Below are 23,355 nucleotides of genomic sequence, written 5' to 3'. Positions count from 1 at the left end.
AAAACAAAGGAAAGTGGACTTACCAAAAGGAAGACCGAAGAAAAGAAGGCGACCTTGGACTTAGAAAAGGCTGATACCAAATTAGAAGACTTGAGCGCGACCTAAAAAATTGCGAATTTGTGGACTTGTGGCAAGGAAAATGGGCCCTTTGGCCCCTATTTATAACTAGTATATCCGGGAATCAACGGTCAAGATCAACACGATCCGATGACTCCTAAGGAAACCGGTTGCATGCCCCTCGAGGGTGAAATCGATTTAGCGTGTGTTTTGACGTCCATGGAGTTTATAAATAGTGTGACGTCCGCGCGTGGCTGAGACGCGACTTGGGTCATTTCATGGTTGAGCCAGGTGGTTGAATAGGACCCCTGGCACGAGGAGTGGGGGCAATTGATGAAGGATGATTTGGCACAACCTAGCAAGAAGGAGACACGTAGACTCGACCTGATCGATGGGTGACAACTTAGCCAAGCGAACCCAGTTCGTAACATTCGGAGCTCGGGTATTCAACCACCTCGGCCCAATAAACCACCTCGGTGTAGAGGCATCTCAACATCTAATCCAGTTCGAGACTAAAGAATCAAAGTGGCATTTCGGGCTAAAGAGCCAAAATGCCAAATGATCGACTCCAAAGTCCTCCCCAAGAGGCTCCAAATTTGTCGGAATAACAATAAGACTAGTTTCGCTTGAATCGAAGATAAAACGATAAACCTTTTGAACAATCTAGGGGTGCTTTCCCTTTCGCAAGGCAAAACGGTATCGTAGATTCCCACGTGCTCACATTACAGACGTATGAAATGAAGTCTTTCAATTGCATTATCCGGCCACCGCATGTGCAACACGTATCCTCCTTTTCCTTGTTTTCCACGCATTCTTGCTCTCATCCTCTCTCCCCTTCTCGTTCTTGCTCTCACGCTCATAGAAACATAAACCTCTCTCTCCTGCTCTCATCCCGCTGATAATAGTTGCAGTGGCGACGTTTCTTTTAATTTTTCCCGTTAGTCTCTCTAACTTTCTCACATGCTTTCTCTCTCACTCTCTCTTGCTCTCTCTTTCGTTCCCTTCCCCCTTCTTCCTCTTGCATTCTCTCCTGTTCATCGTCTCTTTCGACGGTAGCGGAGGAGATCGCAACGGCGAAGGAGTGATCGTCGGAGCGGCGGCGTCTCAATCCACGGGAGTTGTCATCTTTCGAATTCCGGAAACCTGAGGCCAAAGCCGCACCTCCTCTGTTCATCGATGTTCACAGACCAAGATTTTGTAGCTTCACCGTTCAGACGTGGAAACTGGCGCAACTGCCGAGAAGGTGCTCCCGGGTAGAAGAACCTAATCTGGGAGTTCAGTTTACTCCTATGGATTGTTAGATCGCCATCGAAGCAGGTCATCCTCTCTTTCTGCAAATTACCTCGGAATGAAACAGACTTCTGATTCACCTGCTTTGCAGCGTCGATCATCCTTCTCTTTGTGTGTAGTTTGTTTTTTCTTTCTACTTTTTTTCTCTTTTTTTTTTTCTTGTTTCATTTCTCATATGTTTCTGCTGTTAAGGATCTGGGATCTGAGTGGGGGATTTTTGAGTTGGTTGAGTACTTTGTTGACCGAAGAGGACTGTGAGGGATAGGGAAGGGAATGAAAGAAAGTACTGCCACAAATTCTTTTTTGCCTGGCAGTATTTTGTGGACATGGACGATACTGTTCCCCAAAAGGCGGTTGTTGTTTTAATGTTTGGTCCATTTTCCTTAGCTCATCTATTTACTTGTTATTTATCTGATAACGAATCTTCTGGATTATAGGTTTATGGTCTGACTTACTATGAGCCTTGTTCAAGGGCACAAGGTGCCTCAAAAGGTTTGTTTTTGACAAATTAGAAATAGTAGGTGAGACCATTTTTCAAATGCTTAAACAGCCATTACGATGGTTTACTGTATGATCTGTTGGTTCACATCCATTTTAGACGCGTTGGACCACGTCAAAAGGTATACGTTTCTGTAGTATTCTTCATTCCAAAAAAAAAAAAATGCAGGGAGCATATGTTAACGAGACTTCCTTTTATTTTGCTCAGGTTTATTTTGAGTCTGATGAAATGCATGCATGTATTGTAACGTGCGGTGGTCTATGCCATGGGCTTAACACAGTTATTAGGGAAATAGTGTGTGGCCTTAATTACATGTATGGCGTTAACAGGATCCTTGGGATAGAGGTGAGTAGCCATGTCATTCGAGTTCACATATTCAAGATTTTTGTTTCAGTTCACTATCTGTGTCATTAAACATGCTTTGTTGGTTAATGGTAATTGTTTGACCTTTGAAATAGTATTAGGTCCTTGTGTTGCTTTCAAAATTGGTCTCTTACCCATCATTTGCAAGCTCCCTGCATCAATCCTTAGCAACTTGGTTTGCATCTTTGAGGTCTTCTGGTCTGGGATCTTGTCCAGAATTCCCAGATTGTATTCTCTTTTCTCCTTTTTCCAATCTAAGCATTGTACATTCCCCACCGAAATTTGAAACACAGTATGGTTTTCAAGACTAGTAGTGCAACACAGGGGTGCCCAATAACTAATTTGGTCCCACTGCTTTGAAGCTTTATTGTTCTCCTGTTCTCCATTAATTTGCATGTATCGTTATGACTGGTGTTGCATTTGAATATTGCATGCTTACCAAATAAATTATTTAGGTTTCCAGCACATCAACCTTCCAAGCTTTATGGCCTTAGCTGGTCCTTGGGACAATGGGAGACTTCTACTTGTACAAACTTCAATTTTACCAGTGTTGTGGAAAAGATTAGTACCTTTGTATTAATCAGGCCATCGGGGATGGACCTGGTCTTCTTTTATTATTCCTGATAGTAATTTTTGAACCAGAAAACAGTGATTTGGGATAATCTATTCCTGCTCCGTTGTCTTGCAATTAAAACTTCATATCTGAAATCCTAAGTAGATGAGGTGAGGCATCTTCGTTTTGAAAATGTTTCTTTCTGATTTTTTTTAGAATCAGAAGCCAGAACCGTCAGAGGGACACTATAAACTTGGATAAAGCTGGAATCAAATTTGAGGATTATTTCTTCTTTTTTGATGTAAAGAAATCTAAAGCATTGGTTAAATGGATCAACCCAGTGACTAGATATGATCATATGATTGTGAGAATCAATCAGAATCTGCTTATCAAAGAAAAAATAGGATAAATTCTGAATCAGATTCAAGCCTAGAGGTCGTGAAAGTGGTTTGTAATTTGGCACTTTATAATTGCAATTCTTATAATGCTTATAGAAAATGAAGACAATTAAAAAAACATCAGGTACCTCAATTTTGATTGTTTATTTGATCCATAACTTTATAATTGGTAATAAGGATTTTTTTTTCTTAGCTTACACCTTATATATGTTCCTTTATTTTTTTTGGTGCATTGACTTGATGTTGTGCAATGGCAATGATACAGAATGAATGCTAATTGAAAAGCTGGCTTCACTCGAGGCACCCTATAGAGACCATGCTGTTCCCTCCAACGGTACCATTTTGTTTTCTTAAATAATGCCAATGTGTAAATTTTGATGAAAATTTTATTGAATGGTAATGGGTGTTTTCTGGTTTTTTTGATCCATAATTTTATTCTTTAAGGGACATTGAAGGTGACTTTAGCAACTGTAAGATGAGGAACAATAGCCATTCTTCAAGTGAAGGGGCCAAACACATCTCACCATTATAGGGAGCTCTTTAAAGAACGTTTTCAGGTAGGCAATCTTCATCACTGTGCAAGTGGCTAAAATGTTAGAAAGTTGTTTATGACATAAACCACATTAGTCATGTCAGGTTAAGAGTGTTTATGGGACCATAGTTTTGGTGGATTGGTCAGGTGCAGGAGCCTGAATGGCTACCATGTTAGAATTTGGGAAATTGTCTCTTGAACTACAAAAAATGTCATGAGAAATTGGAGCAAAAACCAAATCTTATTACATACACATTTTATTTAAAAATTATAGGCTTACTTTTCTGTGTGGTTTGTTGAGTCATTAACTCATTTAATTTCTTTTCTCACCATATACATTCACTGCTTCCATAGAGCTTTGATGTTCAAATAATTACTCAGACTTATATAATAAATGTTCCCCTACATTAGCTTTTTCAAATTTCAAAGTAGTTTTGTTTTATTTCCACATTTAAATGAATGAAGTTATCTTTCGTTCTTTTCATTTTAAAGGTTTTAGAAGCATTTCTCTCATATATAGATTTTCCTATTTTTGGTTCTTATCCTAGAGACAAATAATGTGTCACATGTACAAAATGTTCAAATGAATGGTGCTGGCCCAAAATTTTACTTTTGGTTTCCTTATGTTACAAATGTATTTCCCTTGACCTAATCTGTTGCTGAACTCATTTTTAATTATCGGGTAATGCACAGGAGAAAGCAATCTCGGACACACTTTGCAACGGTTAGCATTGAAACACCCATTGCAGTTTGGACTTGTAGCAGACCAGATTCCTCAATTATGGCATCCATGTTTATGGTTTTTGTTATAAGCTGCATCTTTCCTTTGATGGGGAGGACTAATTTGTCCACCCCCACCCTAGAGGAACTGCTCCCTTCCTCCCTATAATAAAACTAGAACAGAGATGATTGTCCACATTTTGTAATACTACAAATTGCTCAGAAAGGAATTACCAAAAAAACAAAAAAGAATTGCGCAGAAGGGGGATGGTTTATGAGATTTTGCTCACTCCATAGACAAAATAAAATAAGGCTTGGTGTTAGCAAAGAGAGGTTGTATATGTTTTATTTTTTAAAATTTTAATTTTTTATTCTAATGAAAACTATTTATTAGGGTTTTCTTCTCAATTTTGTTTGTTATTCTCTATTCTAAGCTCTATTTTCTGGTGGTTTCCTTCTCTTTGGAATGCATACTCATTCTCCTCTTTTCTCTTCTCAGATTTATTAGTTGTTTTTTGTTATGGGTTCTGTTTTTTTTTCTTCTCTTTTCGTTGCTTGGCAGGTGTTGTTTGCGTTTCTTCTCCGATGGTAGTTTCCTCTGTTCATGGAGGTTGTAGTGGCTTCGTTCTTCGGTGGAGATACTTTGTGTTTAGTGCATGGTTAGGGTTTTCAGTTCGTCTGTTAGTTGTTCTATTATTGGCAATATGGTTATTGTGGTTCATTGTGTTGATGGTGACATGTGAGAGAGAGAGAGAGAGAGAGAGAGAGAGAGAGAGAGAGAACCAAGGTCATGAAAGCATGGACTCTCATGAGTATGGGAACATCACTGGATAGAGTTTCTTCTGCTCTTCGTTCTTCTCTGAATTGGCAATATAGCACCAAAGAGAGATTCAAGGCTATGAAGTAGGATTATCTCCAACTTCCAGTTTAGGGATATGCAGTAAGAACTTTGAAATATAATAACTCCCTCAACCATTCGTTCCAAGCTGAAGCACCAGTGACTCCTGATAGGATATCTGATTTGGATATTCAGGAAATGTTATAGGAAGATCAGTTTTCAGAAGTATGAGACAAGGTTTTTTAACAATTTTTTTTTATTATATATTGAAGCCTATAGTGGTTGTTATTGGATTCTCTCTATTTGTGTGTATTCTACATTTTCGTCCTTCTGCCTGCCTGCTATTATATGGTGGCTGCATGTGGACCATTATCAATTGAGCTTTTCTCTTTGTAGGAAAATGTTTTCCATACAGTTCCTCCTAGTGCAGTGGAGAACTACAGAAAATTTGTTGAATCTTACTAGGCTCAATATGAGCTATGCTTGCCAATATGTTCTCTACATATATTTTCCATTTATTGGAAAAGTAACTTTTTTCTACATGTTTTTTCTTCACAAAAATATATTGGCTATAGAAGCTGAAAAGAAAGAGAATAAAATTCACACACATACATGAAGCATTCATTCAACTATAGGAATATTGAGATGGAAGGCAATCTCAGAATGGTAGTAGACTGGTTTCAAATTGATAGCTAAAGCACGTGTCATTACAGATTCATAATAAGGGAGGTGAAGCATTTGGTTATGCAAGTAAGAATGGATTTTGTCCAAGTGCAGATATCAACAGTAGCTTTGCTGATACATTGAGTTGACAAGGAGTGCAGAGAAAGCAATTTTTTTTGGTAACTTCTCTTTCTGTGATTGTTTCTAAATATGTAAATGAAGAAACATATAATGAGTTAGGTAGTGGCGCTGGTCCAAATGCTCTTTTTAGGGGTTATGTGAACACATTTGACAAGTGTTCCCTTGAGGATAGTTTCAGTTGTTGAAGACATTGTTCCACAAAGAATTGGTTGGTTCACAAGATGAATAGCATGTGTTTTGGGGAAATATATGCTTAATGACTTTGTAAGATGGGTCTGTTCTTATACATTTAAAATTTGTATTTCTTTTATTTGTATGCTATATATCTTTCATACATTAGTTGGTTCATTCCAGCAAAGACCAGGACTTGATTCCCACTGTCACAACTTTTATTATTCTTCCTTATAGTTCACTGTCACATTTAGTTGGTATTACTTGCCTGTGCTCAGCATGGGCGCCCTTCGCTAGTGTGTTTTTAAATAAGTAATCCTTGTATGTTGACCAAAATGGCTCTGCAAGGGCAAATGTTACGTTCAAATTGTTTTAGTAGAGAAACCGTAATTAAGTGTCAGTGGACCATTTGAACTCCTGGAATAGACTAAAGCATGCCTTGCATCTATTGGTCAACAGGCACTGTCATGTGTGTGATTGCACTCATTACATGTTTGTGTTCTTTGTTCCATTAGAGGTGAACAGAGGTCTAAGTGAATATGGTTCATGCATGTTTCCTCTCTTAGCATAAGGTTTGGTGGTTTCGCTTTCTTTGTTTCTGCTGTGTATTACTGTTCAATAGATTAATGGCCATATTTGTGTAAAAACTCCTACTTAAATTCACGTAAGTAGATATTGTAAAAGGTAGCATTTTCTGGTTTCTAGTGTCATAGGGGTCTTTTTCATATTGTTACTTAACCATTTTCTATTCCACAAGAAACGCAATCAATTCAAAATTGAACTGACATTGTCACGACTTGACTTGGTGGTTGAATTTTGTTTAAAATATTGTTTTAGGCAATAGAAGTTGTTGATTTGGACCAACAGACTAAGATGGTGGCAGAGCTTGATGGTCATGTCATGCGTTGTGTCCGTGACCAGAATGGAAATCATGTTATACAGAAATGCATTGAATGCATACATCAAGATGCTATTCAGTTTATTGTCTCACCATTCTATGACCAAGTTGTGACACTGTCTACTCATCCATATGGCTGTTGTGTCATACAGGTTTGAATTGTTTTACCAATTTAATTAACCACATGTTTCATTTCTTGTTATTCCAAGGGTTGCAATAAATAACAATTTTAGAGGCTGGTATGCTATGCCTTTCTTATTACCAGAGAGTACTGGAACACTGTGATGACCCAACAACCCAGCGTATCATGATGGATGAGATTTTGCAATCTGTTTGTATGTTCGCTCACCAATACGGAATTATGTTGTTCAGGTGTGTCGTCTTCATAGAGATTTTGTATCTACTGCCTGTTTTTGTGTTGTTATGTAGCTTCTAGTGATTGCACAGGATCCATTTTCATGTTTTCTGTTTACCAGAATAATTAACTTGGTGCTATGTCTGGATATGGAGATTATGGTTTTCAGTGCTGTTACGGTTTTCCATGTTATTATCTTCACCATGGAGTTCTTTGATTCTGGGGCTATTATGCCTATAGTTTGGACTTTTTTTGGTTGTTCTATTTGTTGCCTTCTATTGCCTTGTTCCATCATAAAGTTTGATGGATGAGAGCTATGTATGCCAAATTTCTGGAAGACAGAAACAAGTACTAATAGACATTGGTTTACACTTATTATTTAATTGAGGCTTTACCATTTTGATATACATTTTGGAAAGGTTTGAATTAAAAACCTATACATAAAACAAAGATGACAAGTACTGTATTTTGTCCTTTTCTCTCTTGGATAACCAGAGATCAACCCAGAACCTTTCAAGCAACATGAACTTGTAAGTTGCATCATGTAAATCTTGCTTTTGTGAGTAACAGCTTGGTAAATAACATGCCAATTTTAGTGCATTTGTATCTTTCTTGAAGCAGATGGTAAATTCATGAAGTGGATTTTGATCTACTGCTGAAATGAAGGGGCCTCCTGCACATGTCCATCCCTCTGGGATCTTCCATATTTTATAACTGAAATCTGTTGCTGAATGTGCACGAGTTTAAATTATGGGTTCCGCTTTACTGCTGAAATGAAGGGGCCTCCTGCATGAATCCATCCATTTTTAAAGACCTGTTATTATGATAAGCTTACTCCAACCTTTTGTTGGTTTGCACTGATCTGTTTGATTGCCTTTTCAAATCCCTATTTTGGAGTTTAAAGTTTTTCTGCTCTCAGAACCTATAAACTGTCAATAGTTCAAACTACTGCGTAAAGTATCCTGCAATGTATGCTTGTGTTTTATGTTTGTTTCCCTGTTTTGATTTGCCACACGTGTTTAACAGCATGTATTGGAGCATGGAAAACCCCATGAGCGTTCTGCTATAATCAAGAAATTATCTGGACAAGTTGTTCAAATGAGCCAGCAGAAATTTGGCTCCAATGTTGTGGAGAAGTGTTTGACATGTGGTGGTCCTACAGAACACCAGATTTTAGTAGATGAGATGCTTGGTACGACTGACAAAAATGAACCTTTGCAGGTTTGTGAACTCTCTCTGGTTTTATGGTTGGATCAAATAAAACATACTAGGACACAGAAGTGAAATTTACAAGGGAAGAAATGTGGAGAGCAGCATTTGGAAGGAGATCTCGGAGGAGGGCATGGGGGAGAAAGGGGAAAAAGAAAAAGGGGAAGAGCGAGGGCAGGGTGGAACAAAGGTCACTAGGAGGGAAGACACTTGCAGAGGTGGTGATTTAGTAGTTTCTGCTGAGAACAATGAGATGGCTGAGGAAGGAGAGGTACAACCACTTGCAGTAGTCTTGGCGGATGAGAGGGCAGAATGGTTTGATAACGAACAGAGGGTACCTCAACGGGCGTTAGAAGAGGGAGTGGAAGTTTCAAGTTGGGTGTTGGCAAAGCTCCTAGGCATCGGAGACTTTCTAGGGGTGTCAATGAAGGGGATGGAAGGAGTGACAAAGAAGTACCTAAAAGAAATCGAAAGAAAAGTTCTAGAAGAGAAAGGGAAAAGAGGGAGAAGAACAGAGAAAGAACTGTTCAGATTGGCTTGGGGTCTAAATGAGAAGGCTGGAAGTGCAAATAGAATTCAGAAATCGGGAAAGGGGCGGTGAAAGGTTGGAAGAGTTTTTTGGGAGGTTTATTTTGTACATATCAGACTTAGAGTTTGTGTACAGATGGAGTCGCTAAAGATAGTGTCGTGTAATATAAGGGGTATGAATTCTGGTTGTAAGAAGGGTGGTGGCTAATGCTTTTCTGAAAAAATGGAATCTGGGTATATTGTGTCTGCAGGAAACAAAGATGGAAAAATTGAATCAGGCAGTGGTGACAAGCATTTGGGGGGACTGCAGCTGTGATTGGGCAACCCTTCCTGCTCAAGGAACTTCGGGGGGATTCTGGTGGTGCAGGACACTGAGGTGGTTTCAGTGAAGGACAAATTCGTAGGGCAGTTCTCTATCTCTTTAAGCCTCTAGGCACAGAACAGAGATTGGGAATGGATTTTATCTGTGATCTATTGTCCAAATGAGGAGGTTTTGAGAAGTTTGTTTTGGGAGGAACTAGATGAGACAAGGAGAAAATGGAGTCTTCCTTGGGTCATAGGGGGGGATTTTAATACAAATCAGATTTTCTTATGAGAAGAAAGGTTTCAGGGAGAATAGGAGGGGAACGAGGGGTTCTGCAGAGTTCATGACATGGGAGCTGGTTGACCTACCTCTGTTGTGGGGAAATACTCATGGACAAATAACCAAGAAGAGGCAACTTTGGTCAAATTAGACAGGTTTGTGGTTTCTACAGAGTGGGAGGATTTGTTCCCTAACCTGACCCTGGAGATGCTTCCAAGACCTGTTTCAGATCATGCACCAGTGGTGTTGGATTGTGGTGGTATAAGGGGAGGTCACTCTCCTTTCAGACTGGAGCATTCATGGTTTGAAGAACCAGATTTCCTGGATTTGGTAGCTGAGTGGTGTGCTGGCTTCTCTTTTGAAGGCATGACAAGTCATATTTTTAGCAAAAACTTAAAGGAGTTAAAACAGAGGAATAAAGAGTGGAGCAGAGAAGTGTTCAAAGAAAGTGAGAATAAAAAGAAAAGTTGCTTGGAAGTAATTGGTGAAATAGATAGGGAAGAGGAAAATGGAACTATTGGCAGAGATGAAAGAGTAAGGGACATGGCAAAAAGGGAGTATGTCAACCTTGTTTATAAAGAAGAAATTAAGTGGAGGCAGAGGTCAAGATGTCTATGGTTGTGAGAGGGGGACAGCAACACAAAGTTCTTCCATAAAATGGCTAGTGCAAGGAGAGAAAACACAATAAAAAAACTGGAAGTTCAGGGTGTGGTTATAGAGGAGGAAAGGCAGATCAAAGTTCATATAGTGAAGTTTTATAAATCTCTTTACAAAGAAAACTGGAAGGTTGGACAAGTGTTAGAAGGTTTACAGTTTGAATCCCTCTCAACCGAGCAGTCTAGAGATTTGGAGAAGCTGTTTACAGAGGAAGAAGTATGGGAAGTGATAAAAGGGTTTGGGGGTGATAAGGCTCCGGGTCCAGATGGGTTCACGATTCTGTTTTACAAGAAGTGTTGGGAAATTGTGAAGATGGACATGTAGAATGTGTTAAGTGAATTTCATGAAAGGGGTTCTCTAGAAAGAAGCCTAAATCACACATTCATCTCTTTAGTTCCGAAAAAGAAGGGGACAGTGAAGCTTGCAGATTTTAGGCCAATTAGCCTAATTAGTAGCTTGTACAAGATATTAGCTAAAGTGTTAGCTAATAGAATGGAAAAGGTGATGTCAATTCTGATTGCAGAATCTCAAGGAGCATTTATAGGGGGCAGGCTGCTAGTGGATGGGGTCCTTGTTGCAAATGAATTAATAGATTCAAGGAGAAAAAGTGGAAGAGCGGGTCAGTTATGCAAAGTGGATATGGAGAAGGCATATGACCATGTAAACTGGAATTTTCTTGACTATATGCTGAAGAGGTTTAATTTCGGGAGGAAATGGAGAAATTGGATAAAAGTGTGCTTATCTTCTTCATCTTTCTCAGTCCTGGTGAATGGTAGCTCTTGTGGTATGTTTAGAAGTTCTAGGGGCCTGAGACAAGGGGACCCTTTTTCCCCCCTTCTGTTTATTTATGTGACAGAAGCCCTGTACAGGATGGTAGAAAGAGCGTGATTGGGAGGAATGCTGGAAGGTTTTAAAGTAGGCAGTGGGGAGGTGGAGATAGTTCTTCTTCAATTTGCAGATGACATGTTATTTTTCTGTGACGTCTCGTGGGAACAAATCTGGAATGTGAAGGCAATATTAAGATGGTTTGAGGTGGTGTCAGGCTTGCATGTCAACATCTTGAAGAGTAATTAATGGAAGAATGGGCAGAGGATTGGGGCTGTAAAGTCGGAAAGCTTCCTTCTAGATACTTGGGCATGCCTCTAGGAGAAAGTTGTAAATCCAAATCTATTTGGGAACCTATCTTGGAGAAGGTAGACAAGAAATTAGTCTCTTGGAAGAAAAAATATTTATCCAAGGGCGGCAAAGTAACCTTAATTAAAAGTGTGCTGGCTTCCCTCCCAATTTTCTACTTATCCTTATTCCCTATTCCGGCTAAATGGGCTGCTGCATTAGAAAAAAAGATGAGGGATTTTTTGTGGAGGGGTTGGAGGGAGGAGTCAAAATGCCACTTGGTGAATTGGAAGAAAATCTGTTGTTCCAAGACAAATGGGGGCCTAGGGATCAGATCAGTAAGAGAGGTAAACACAGCTCTCCTTGGTAAATGTCTATGGAGGTTTAACGAACAGACAGAAAGTCTATGGATAAGGCTGATAGTAGCCAAATATGGGCTAAGTAGCAGGAATTGGGAAACAGAGGAGATAAGCTCTCCCTATGGATGCTCAATCTGGAAGGCCATACAAAAAATCCAGCCCCAGTTTTCAAAGGGAATAAAATACAAAGTGGGAAATGGTAGGAGGGTTCTTTTTTGGAAGGATAATTGGTGTGAAGAGGGCCCCTTAAAAAATGTTTTCCCGGACCTGTTTGAAATCACCACAAACAAAAACACAACTGTTGCTGAATGTTTAGAAAGGCAGAATGGTCATTGCTCTTGGAACCCTCAGTTCAGGAGAAACTTAAATGATTGGGAGGTGGCATCCTTAATCAGATTGCTCCAGCTTCTGTATGACTCGAGCATATCTGGAATAGGGGAAGATAAATGAGTGTGGAGCCTTGAGAAGTCAGGTATGTTCTCTGTAAAATTGTTTTTTAAAGCAGTTTCAAAGGAGGAAGCTATATCTTTCCCAAGTCAAAGAATGTGGGTTAGAACTGTGCCTTCAAAGATAGCCTTCTTTGTTTGGTCAGCAGTGCTATTCTAACCAAGGACAACTTAGTCAAAAGAGGGTTTGAAGTGGTAGACATGGCATGTCCCCTATGTATTGGGAATGTGGAATCATCTAGTTATCTGCTGTTACAATGCAATTTTACTCACTGGATATGGTTAAGAGTGGTGGAATTATTTGGTGCTAAGCCATGTTTCCTGGCGGAAAATAAAAAGAGAAGGAAACCTTTTAGGTTTGAATATATGTGGAGTACACATGAAGACTGCCCAAAAATGATAAAAGAAATTTGGGAATCTAGTGTTAAAGAGGACTGTCATAACCAAGTGGTGAAAAATTGCATAACTTTGAGGGAAAATTTAATCATGGAATAAGAAAGTTTTTGGAAAAGTTCAGGAGAAAATAAAGGCTCTGCTAGAACTGGGTTTTGAGAGAAATAAACCCAGGTGCTCTAAAATCAGACATTTGGAGCTGCTTTTGGACAATGAATTGAAAAGGGAAGAAATCTTGTGGGCCCAAAAGTCAAGACAAAATTGGCTGAATTTGGGGGATAGAAACACAAAACACAAGATTTTTCCACCAAGCAACCCTAAGAAGAAGAGAGCTAGAAACAGAATTGTTTCTCTAAAGGATGACAATGGAGTGTGAATAACTGGGCAAGAGCAGATTAGTAATTCCCTAGTCAAGCACTTTGCAGATCTGTTCAAGTCTTCAGATCTGGAAGAGGGACAGGAAATTCTAAGAAATGTGAGGGTTGTAATTAGCAATGAGGATAACTTTTGGCTTCAGAGAGAGGTTGATGAAAAATAGATTAAGGATTCCCTTTTTCAAATGGCTCCTCATAAGGCCCCTGGTCCAGATGGTTACCCGAAGTCCTTTTTCCAAAGTTACTGGGAGATAGTGTGATCAAGTTTTGTAAAGGCAATCTTAGATTTTTTTTCAGCAAGGAGTACTTCATGAAGACATTAATAAAACCTTTATTGACTTAATTCCAAATGCAGAATACCTGAGGATGCCTCACAATTTCGACCCATTAGCCTATGTAACTACATTGTATAAAACCATAGCCAAGATATTGGTGAACAGAGTTAAGCCCATCTTATCCAAAATAATCAGTCCAAATCAGAGTGCCTTTGTTCCTGGTAGAATGATATATGATAACATTTTGGTGTCCCATGAACTAATCCATTTCATGAAAAACATAGAGTAAACAAAGTTTCATGGCAATAAAACTGGACATGAACAAGGCTTATGACAGGGTGGAGTGGGTTTTTGTAAAAAACACCATGGAAAAATTGGGCTTTGGTGAAAAATTTATTAATTGGGTTATGTAGTGTATCTCCTCAGCTTCATTTCAGTTGCTGGTAAATGGGAGTCCAAGCTCCAGATTCTTTCCTTCTAGGGGTCTCAGACAAGGGGATCTTTTGCCCCCTTATTTGTTCTTAATTGTCTCTGGAGTCCTATCTTTAGCCCTGAATCATGCTCACTCTGTGGGAGATATATTTGGAATTAAAGTAAATGTCAATTTTTTGGCTGTTACTCACTTATTTTTTGCCAATGACTCTTACATCTTCTCAAGGGCCGACATGGCAGAAGGAAGGGTGATAATGGAGATTCTGGATCAGTATGGGAAGGCTTCTGGTCAAAAGGTGAATCTAGGAAATCCATCCAAGTATTTGGGGTCACCCTCAGTCTTTGGCAAGTAAAAAAGGAGTGTTTTTGGTTATTTAAAGGAAAGATTAGAAAGCAAAACAAATGGGTGGAAGGCCTCGTTCCTATCATTTGCAGGAAAGGAAGTAATGATCAAGGCAGTGTTAACTACAATCCAATCTTATGCCATGTCATGCTTCCTAATCCCAAAAACCATATGCAACCGGCTAGGAAAAGCCCAAAGGCAATTCATGTGGGGGGACTCAAACAAACAGAAGAAAATTAGGTGGATTAGTTGGGTGAAAATCTGCAAAAGCAAATATCTGGGGGGCTTGGGCTTCAGAGACCCTCACTTATTTAACCTAGCCCTTTTGGCAAAGCTAGCTTGGAGGTTCTGCACAGCTAAAGATAGCTTGTGGGTTAGTTTAATTCAAGGTAGATACCTCAAGCACAAAAAAGTTCTGGACTATTTCTACTCCTTGAAGATGTTCTTGGGGATTTAAAAGCCTTTTGGTAGGTAGGGATCTGCTCAGGGAAGGGGCATGTTGGAGCATCGCGAAAGGGGAGAATCTGAATATCTGGGATGATCCTTGGATTTTGGGGTCTCCAAATTTTAAGCCCATGGGCCCTAGACCTAGAAATGGGTTTTGTTAAATGGGTGATTGATCTTATAGATCCCCAAAACAGAAACTGGAATGTAAGGAAAATTCAAAACTTGTTTGGTCAAGCCATAGCTGATAGCATCTATAACTTGGATCTTCCTAGATCAGGTGGTGAGGACAGGTTGATTTGGACTCCGAATCCCAAAGGAAAGTTCACAGTTAAATCTGCGTACCATCTGGTTACTCTCTATTTAAATGATCAAGGTGTAGCCTCCAGTCAAAATTCTTTGAGTTCAGCTCTCTGGAAGAATATTTGGGTTTTAAAAGTCCCTCCAAAGATAAAGCACTTCATCTAGAAGGCTTGCCATAATAGCCTAGCTGTAAACTCTAAACTTGTTAAAAGAAACTTAAATATGAGTATTCTGTGTCAATCTGTGGTGGGACAGAGGAAAATATCCCGCATGCCCTCTTTTACTGTGATCATGCAAGGGCAACATGGTTTGGGAGCAGTTTGGGCTTCATTTGTTCAAATTTTCAATCCTTTTAACACCTGTGCAGATTGGTGGGACTGGTGGATTAATCAAAAGATTGTTATTCATGATTTGTTAAAGCCCTCTGTAGAATTTTTGTTATCATATGATGGAATATGTGGATTGCAAGAAACAAAGTTGTCTTTGAAGGAATGCAGCCCAATCCCAATATAACTTTGTTTTATATTAACAGGATGACGAAGGAAGTGTGGAAAGTTCCCCCTCAAGAATCAACAGGTTCTTCTCTGACCGAAGTTGCAGTGAATAGGAATTTTTTGCCTCCCCAACAAGATACTCCTTTTTGTAAAGCAAAAACTGATGGTAGTTTCTGTAAAAATGGGTCCAGTGGTTATTGTTTTTGGTTAACAGATGGGCTTACATCTTTTTTGTTGGCCAGCTGTGGTGGATGTAAATCTGTTTCAGCCGAATATTATGAACTATCAGCTATACTGAACTATTGCTTAGCTGCAACAAATCTGGGTTGTAATGCTATTAGTATAAAATGTGACTCTGTAAATTTAGTTAATGTGCTGAATCAGAAATCTTTCGATTGTTCCCCTTTGATCTGGCCATTGCTGCATGTTTTGTACTCCATGGATTGATTTTCTGTTAGTCTCAAGCACACCAGCAGATCTGTGAATGGGGTTGCCCATGAACTTGCTTTGAAAGGTAGAGATGGTCTGGTGTCAGGTTGGAGGAGCCCCTCGGTTTGGTTAGTTCCTCTCTGGTGGCTGTGTTTTTTCTGAGGTTTGGCTGCCTCCTTAGGCTTTGTAGTCTATATAGTAGCTGTGTAGTTTTGTTAGTTTGTTGTGTTTTTTGTTTGTTTTTCTAAGTTCATGTTGTTTTTGTTTCGTTTCTTGTTGGTTTTGTCTTTCTCTGTATCTGTTCTGTTTCTTGTTTAATGGGATTTACTATTCACCAAAAAAAAAAGAAATAATAATAATAAATAAATAAAAGATTTACTGAAACAGATAAATGTGTTTGGGGAAAAAGTCGCGGGTCTCCTTAGCTTCATTATTTGGGTTCAATATATTGCTAAAACTTGTGGGTTTATTGTGGCAACACTAAGGCAAATAGCAGTGGTGGAGCCATCGTGTGGGTTGGTGGCATCTCAACTTGATATTTGCAGGCGACATCACAGCTTATACGGTGGCAGGGTTGTTTAGGGTCTCCTGGTCAGAGTGGACACTTGGGATTGAATCCCGTCTGCACCTGGGTTCGGGGGTTTAGGGTTCACAACTCCACGCCGTGGTAAGCAAAGTTTTAGACTTTTAGTAGCAAGCCAGCAACAGGCCTGTGCTTTATGGTGGTTGGGCCGACAACATCAAACTGCTCAAGTGCAGCTTGATGACAAATAGGGATTTGGGAAAGGAGGCAAACAATATAACAAGTAGATATGAAAAAATTGTACAAGGGGGTGGAGATAAGAACAGAACAGAGATTTGAAAGATAGAATAGAAATAGAACCGTGAACCAAGAGATTACGATGGTAGGGGTTAGGGTTTAACCATTTAGGTACTTTTTCTTTTAAGATTTTCGTAATGACATAGGGGATAGGGGTGTGTATCCAAATGCAATCCGATTTTTAATCAGATTCTATTTGTATCATCCGAATGTGATTTGATGGTACATAAAACTCATCCGATACTAAAATGCTTGACTTGGATTTTGGATCGGATTACAGATTTTTAGGTATCATTGAGAGGCCTAGCTAGGGCTATAGGCATGCACTGAAAACTGAAAATCCATCAAGATCACATCTACGCCCCATAGTTCAAATCCATTGGTAGCATTGCATTCTAAATTCCAATGCGTGTGTACTTGAGACGGTTTCAACTTTCACCCTAAGGCCCTGTTTGGTTCACAGGAATAGGGGTCTGGAATTGGAATCGGAATGGGTTATTCCGATTCTAACAGATTTTTAGGTATCATTGAGAATGGCCATTTCCTGCCCTTTTTTTGAGAATGAAATCCCATTCCTGCTGATTTCAATTTCAATTCCTATTTCCGTTCTTGTCCGAACCAAACAGATTATAGGAATAGACCATTCTGATTCCTACTGCAAACCAAACAAACCCTTAAGTTTCTGTCCACTTTAAATGAAGTGAGAACTGAGATAAGTGACAACCAGTTCACATTTGTCCTGGTTGAAGCTCGTTTTTTGTTCTTCGACATACCTTGCTTCAGCTGCCGGAATCCTTGAATGCTTGACCTTGAAAACATATTACGTCTAGTTCTAGTTCAACTCTATTACAGTAGGGAAAACCTATGATAACGAAAAGAGGTGGTATTGAAAGCGCTTTGACCAGTCAAAGCATCCTCGTGAATTGTGATTAATACCACCTGATTAGTCATCTCATTTATGATACCAATTGATTCTCTGTGTTTTTCTGTTTCTGATATGATAGTCAAACCCATTACCATATTATTTACCCACTGATCTACCTAGTTCTCTCCACTCTTGGTTCTTGAGTTGAGGATACCAGCCAATTGTGCAATAAAACCTGTGATCGTCACGCATTCGTTTAGTTTTCTTCTTTTAAGCTCGGACTCGGAGTACGCATTCTATTAGGTGTGATACCAATATATGAATTAAGGCCCCCTTCATGGAAATGGGGGTTTGGAATCAGAATTGGAATGAGTTATTCCGGTTCCAACTGTTTGGTTGGGCGGAATTGGAATCTCATTCTCATTCTTACTGGAATGGTATTCTCCCATTTGAGGGAATGGCCATTCCCTGCCCCTTCTTTGGGAATAAAATTCCATTCCCATTCTTGTCTGAACCAAACAGACTATGGGAATGGACCATTCTGATTCCGACTCTAGAGGATTTTGATTCCGGTTCTGACTACAAACCAAATGGACCCTAATATACATTAATAACTTGTCCTACATCTTTAGTTATGACCTCATGGGTCTCATATTATGGCTAGTGGAAACTAGGCTAAAATGAAAACACCATGTGCAACTAGTAGGTCAAGCGATACATAGCTATGTTCTGTTTGGTCCGCAGTTAGAATTGGAATCGGAATTAGAATCGAAATCCTTTAGAATTAGAATTCAAATGGTTTATTCCCATAGTCTGTTTAGTTTAAACAGAAATAGAAATGGGAATTGGAATCTATAGAAATGACATTTTATTCCCAAGAGAGGGGCAGGGAATGGCCATTCCTAGAGGTGTAAAGTGGGTCATGCCGAGTTGACACGACACGGTTCGTAGGCAGCCTGCGCAAAGTGTGGGCCATGCCGTGCTGGCCCGCGGGCTGTCACGGGTCGTGCCACCTTCCCCTGTGAAAAATTTGGGGGTTAGCCCAACACGGTCCACGGCCTAGAACCATGCGGGCCTGTGCCGTGCCGTAGGCCTGGGCCAAGCTAGGTTGCAGGCCATGCTAGGCCCACAGGGCGGGCCTTGGGCTTGGGCCGAACCGAGCTAAACTAAATGGATATCAGGATACAAATTTACGATTACCCAATAAATAAATAAATAAATAAAAGTATAAAACAATTCAAATAGGAATTTTATTTCATTTAAATTTGAATGAATAATGATACAAATTAGAAAGCATACAAATATTGAAATATACAATGGTTGGATACTTCATACTTCATGTTTGGATGAATGAAATATGAAAATGGAATAAATTAATAAAATATAGAAGATACAATATAGTTACAAATTGAAAATATAAAATTACATTAATAGCAAATAAATTAAATAAAATTAAAACAAAATTTACATATACATTATGATGAAAGCATTCACGCACACTTTCATAATCTTCTTTAGGTGAAATATCCGATGTATGTAGTAGTATCATGCCCTCCTTTGTCTTGTAATTGTAAAGTTGTAATCTATATTTTGCATCATGATTCATGATTATATCTAGCCAACCCTGGTACAGTGGGGTACTTACAGGTCCTGCACTAAAACAACTAAACAAGACTTCGATGGAACTGTAGCGTGTAGACACCGGAGGGGTTAGTAGGTCATGGATCACGTGCCATGGCGGGATTGGTGACGAAAAATGTTCTCTGACTTCTCCCAATATTTTTGAAATTTATTTTCCATTATTTCAACAATCCATTTAAATTGTGGGTTATTTCTTCTTCCTTCTTATGTGTGAGAAAATGTCTGGTCAAATGATCAGTACCACCATTGCTACAATAGTTAAAGTCTTTTCTACATTTTTAGCAAACTGCTCTTTTTCCCTTCCCCTCAACATCCTCTATTTTAAATATTTTCCAAATCGGGCTACTGAACTTGGGGTTTTGGGAAGACCTGGCCATTTTTTTTCAAATTCTAAAAAAATAAAATTAATAATTGGACTTACCTCAGATTGCCGGTTCAAAATCCTAACTTGATTTCAACGATTAAATCCTTTCAACATGACAACTTTCAAGGCTCCAAGCCTCCCAAATTGCTAACTTGGAGAATTAGATAATCAACCAATTAGATTATGATACTATTAGAGTTCACTCGTAGAGAATGTATGAGAGATTGAGAGAAGGAAGACTGAAGAGATTAAGAGAATAAGAGAATTGTTGAATGCTGATTGTTGAATTGGTGTGATGAGAAGAATGGTGGAGGATAGGGGCCATAAGGCTATTTATAGGAATTGAAAATAATTTAATTGCCCAAAATACCCTAAAAATGAACTATTTTTTAGTTGTTGGGAGGGGTATTTTGGCCACTGTAAAGTTATTTATAACTTTACCCAAAAAGCCCCCCTAAACTAGTTATATAACTATTGGGGGGCATTTGTGTCATTTTCTCCCCTCCATTAACAAAATACATAAATACTCCCCTATATAGCTGTTTATAGCTGTTAGGGGGGGTATTTATGTAAACACCCCCCCCCAAAAAAAAAAGCTGAAACTAGCCATTGGAGGGGGGGGGGGGCAACGGCTAGTTTCCAGATGAGCCGAGCACAACCCGCTATGAGCCCTACGGGTCATGCCGTGCTCGCCCATGATGGGTCGTGGTGTAGGTTGTGCTGTGGGCTGGGCCGTGCCAACACACGGGCTACAGGAGCCCCGTGTACCTCGAATGCCTGGCCCAGCATGACAAAAACAATCTTGCCAGGCCTGGCACGGCCTATGGGCTGTCGTGCCGTGCTGGGTCAGGCTAGTCCAATTTCGTACCAGCCCATGGCCCGATTTACACCTCTAGCCGTTCCCTCAAATGGGGGAATACTATTCCAACAGGAATGAAAATGGGATTCCGATTCTGCCAACCAAACAACTAGAATTGGAATAGCCCATTCCGATTCCCATTCCAGGCCCCTACTCCAGTGAACCAAAACGGGGCCTTAGTAACCGGAAAAGTATTCTATGAAGAGGCATCCAACAGGTGAATTAGGTTCCAAATGATACGTTTTTTGACTCGATTCGAAGAAAATAAATATACATGTGTACATTATAAAATCTTGTACACTATATTTTAAATATTATATTTGCACTCTATATGTTTATTTATATTTACACTCTTTCCAAACTGAACCCAACAAGGTTTAAAATATTAAGAGTTTCCAAATGGGAAAATGCTAATATGTGGAATTCACTGTAAACTTCATGACAAGGTATTGAAGTGTGACCATACATGATACAACCACTCCATTGTTTTGGCATGTGTTCCACTTTATGACAGCACACCCCATAAAGTTAGAGGCTGAGGTTTCTCATTTGTCGAATGTGAAACCGTTCATTGCACAGGCTAGCAGAACTCTTCTAAATGCCTAAGACCTTTTCTTACAGGGTTTGACTAAGACACCCGAAAGACATGATATCCAAAAAAACCTGTGACCAATCAACCAGTATTATAAAGGTGATAACCAATCATGTGGTATTTATCAAAATTCATGAGCAGATTTTGATTTGTTAAAACTCTTTCGGTACCATATCTTTCCGGCATCTCTTATAGCCTTTTTGATTTGATATTTTAACAGTAAAAATGATCCATCCTATAATTAACTAATATATGCAAGGATCTAAGACCCCGTTTGATTTGCAGTAATAGGGGTTTGGAATCGGAATCAGAATTGGAATAGTCTATTCCGATCCAACTGTTTGGTTGGGCAGAATCGGAATTTCCCATTCCTGCTGAAATGGCATTCTCCCATTGGAGGGAATGGCCATTCTCTGCCTCTCCCTTGGGAATTAAATCCCATTCCTGCTGATTTTGATTTCCATTCCCATTCCTGTTTGAACCAAACAGACTATGGGAATGGACCATTCCGATTTCGATTCTAGAAGATTTCGATTTCGATTCCGATTCCAACTATGAACCAAACGGACCCTAAATCACCTGGCCTCATTGTTAGCATATCGGGGACCCTGAAAATCAGTACGTATCAGTTGATACGTTATGATATTTTAAACCTTGATTGAAAGATTGAAGTCTCCAAGGGTGATTTTGGAGCACTCTACAAGTTTAACACAGCAACAATCGGCTTTATTCTTTTAATTTGATAGAAGAAATAATCAGCTCTATTCAAAGAATATTTGTTTATAAACATTGCTGTGAAACCCTGGGCACTATGAACGAGATTCTCTCTTTGATTCTAGGAAGCATAAGGCAATGTGAAGGAACACTGGCGCGGGGATGGAAAGAGTGGATCCAAGATCATATCTGGTGTTTCTTCCTCAACTTAGTGGGGTACAACTGGGTCTTTCCTGAACAAATTCTGGATCTTCTGCAACAGTGGCATAGTAAAGGATTAGGAAGAAGGGATAAGATTTATTGGAGCACAGTGATCCATGCAGTAAATGTGAGGTGTTTGGGAGAAAAAGGAACTTCAGAACCTTTGAAAACAAAACCAGGAATACTGAGGACCTGATCTCTCACATTACTTTCTTATGCAACATTTGGGCTACTAATGCTGAAGTTTTCGAAGGTATTTCCCTAAATGACCTTCAGAGGAATTTAGCAGAAGTCCTTTGCTCCTCTCCTGGGAACGTCTGTACTCAAACATTCCATTCTAGTGAGGAGGATCTGTGAAGATTTGACGATAGTTCCCAAGGATCTACAGGTCAAGCAGGAATTGGAGGAGTAATCCATTGGACAGGGGGGGCATCTTTAGGGCTTTCAGTGGGCCGATTGGGAGAGCTGATACTACCAAGGCAGAGATCTTAGCTGTTCTTACAGGTCTCTGTTATGTCAGAATGTTAGACCTCTCCACCCTTTCCATCGAAGGTGGCTCTGCTAATACGATAAATTGGCTAAAACAGAAGAGCGGAGGTCCTTGGAGGCTTGCCCATCTGCTGACCAAAGCTAGAGATATTTTGGCTTCTCTGAATGTGAAGTCAGTTTAGATTCCCGGGGAACTAAACACTGTAGCTGACAGCTTAGCCAAATGAGGAGCCCATAGAGTTTCTATGTTTTCTGATACTTCTTTGCCTTTGTAGTTCCGTTTCTGGCTTCTAAGGCTCTTGTTCTCTGTTAACTTTTAACAAATTTCTGTTAACCTTTCTCAAAAAAAAAAAAAAAAAAAAAAGATGTGCTTAGTGGGGTTATGGTTTGTTTGTTTGTTCATTTTCACAGGTCAGAGAGTAGAGAAATCTAGCACAAACAATTTGCCCCCACCCATACTCAGTTGGAACTTGGAAGCATGTTTTCAATAGTGTTTTTATCATTTCTTTTTTTCTGTAAGAGTTCTAACAAAGTAACAAGTAAAGAAAGGGGAACTCTTGTTTCTCCCATTTGATCTCAAAATATTGTAGATGATGAGAGTCAATTTTGTTTGTAATTTGTAAAAGCTTGTTGTCACAAAAATTGCAAGTGCCTTTAGGTAAAAAATTTCTTTCTTTACAGTTCACACATATATTATTATCTGAAATCTCAGGGATCTTTCTTTCCCCCTCCGTTTTCTTTCCTCCTAATATTGTGGGCATATTGAAATTCTTAGATAGTATACTTGAAATTCTAATATTATCTTTGGATAATTCTCCTTAACACTACAATTTTGTTTCTCCTTTTTAATTTAGAAAGGTTGTACTAAAATTATTGAAGTTCTTTGATGCCATTCCAGAATGTGCTAATGGAGGCATAATCCACCTTCCACTGAACAGAACCAGAAGGCA

The 23,355-nt window shown here is 39.3% G+C and overlaps 1 protein-coding gene across 18 annotated transcripts; it reads left to right on the top strand.

The window, feature by feature from the left end:
- Nucleotides 1–701: 701 nt before the first annotated feature.
- Nucleotides 702–19,456, top strand: LOC148843964 (uncharacterized). 18 transcript variants are annotated; one of them, XM_088957670.1, is made up of 9 exons: nt 820–1,374; nt 1,785–1,967; nt 2,054–2,191; nt 3,426–3,494; nt 3,605–3,717; nt 5,964–6,092; nt 7,063–7,275; nt 7,389–7,495; nt 15,470–16,128. In XM_088957670.1, the coding sequence occupies exons 7-9, from the start codon at nt 7,099–7,101 to the stop codon at nt 15,876–15,878; spliced, it is 693 nt and encodes a 230-aa protein (XP_088813796.1). In that variant the 5' UTR covers nt 820–1,374; nt 1,785–1,967; nt 2,054–2,191; nt 3,426–3,494; nt 3,605–3,717; nt 5,964–6,092; nt 7,063–7,098; the 3' UTR covers nt 15,879–16,128. The 18 variants fall into 18 exon arrangements, with proteins under 18 accessions (XP_088813792.1, XP_088813796.1, XP_088813807.1 ...); XM_088957672.1 differs by having other exon boundaries at nt 827–1,374; nt 6,028–6,092; XM_088957682.1 differs by lacking the exon at nt 15,470–16,128 and adding an exon at nt 19,179–19,456 and having other exon boundaries at nt 912–1,458.
- Nucleotides 19,457–23,355: the final 3,899 nt, after the last annotated feature.

The sequence above is a fragment of the Nelumbo lutea genome, chromosome 8 (genome assembly GCF_056320005.1).
Source record: "Nelumbo lutea isolate HS-2025 chromosome 8, American lotus-T2T, whole genome shotgun sequence".
Lineage (NCBI taxonomy): Eukaryota > Viridiplantae > Streptophyta > Magnoliopsida > Proteales > Nelumbonaceae > Nelumbo > Nelumbo lutea.
Note: the sequence above shows the minus strand (reverse complement) of the source record. Positions and strands in the feature narration are given on the sequence as shown.

Coding starts and splice junctions, on each gene's coding strand:
- LOC148843964 (XM_088957666.1), top strand. CDS start 7,099: ATGGTGGCAGAGCTTGATGGTCATGTCATGCGTTGTGTCCGTGACCAG. Junction 7,276..7,388: donor ATGGCTGTTGTGTCATACAG/GTTTGAATTGTT, acceptor TCTTATTACCAG/AGAGTACTGGAACACTGTGA. Junction 7,496..15,469: donor TACGGAATTATGTTGTTCAG/GTGTGTCGTCTT, acceptor TTATATTAACAG/GATGACGAAGGAAGTGTGGA.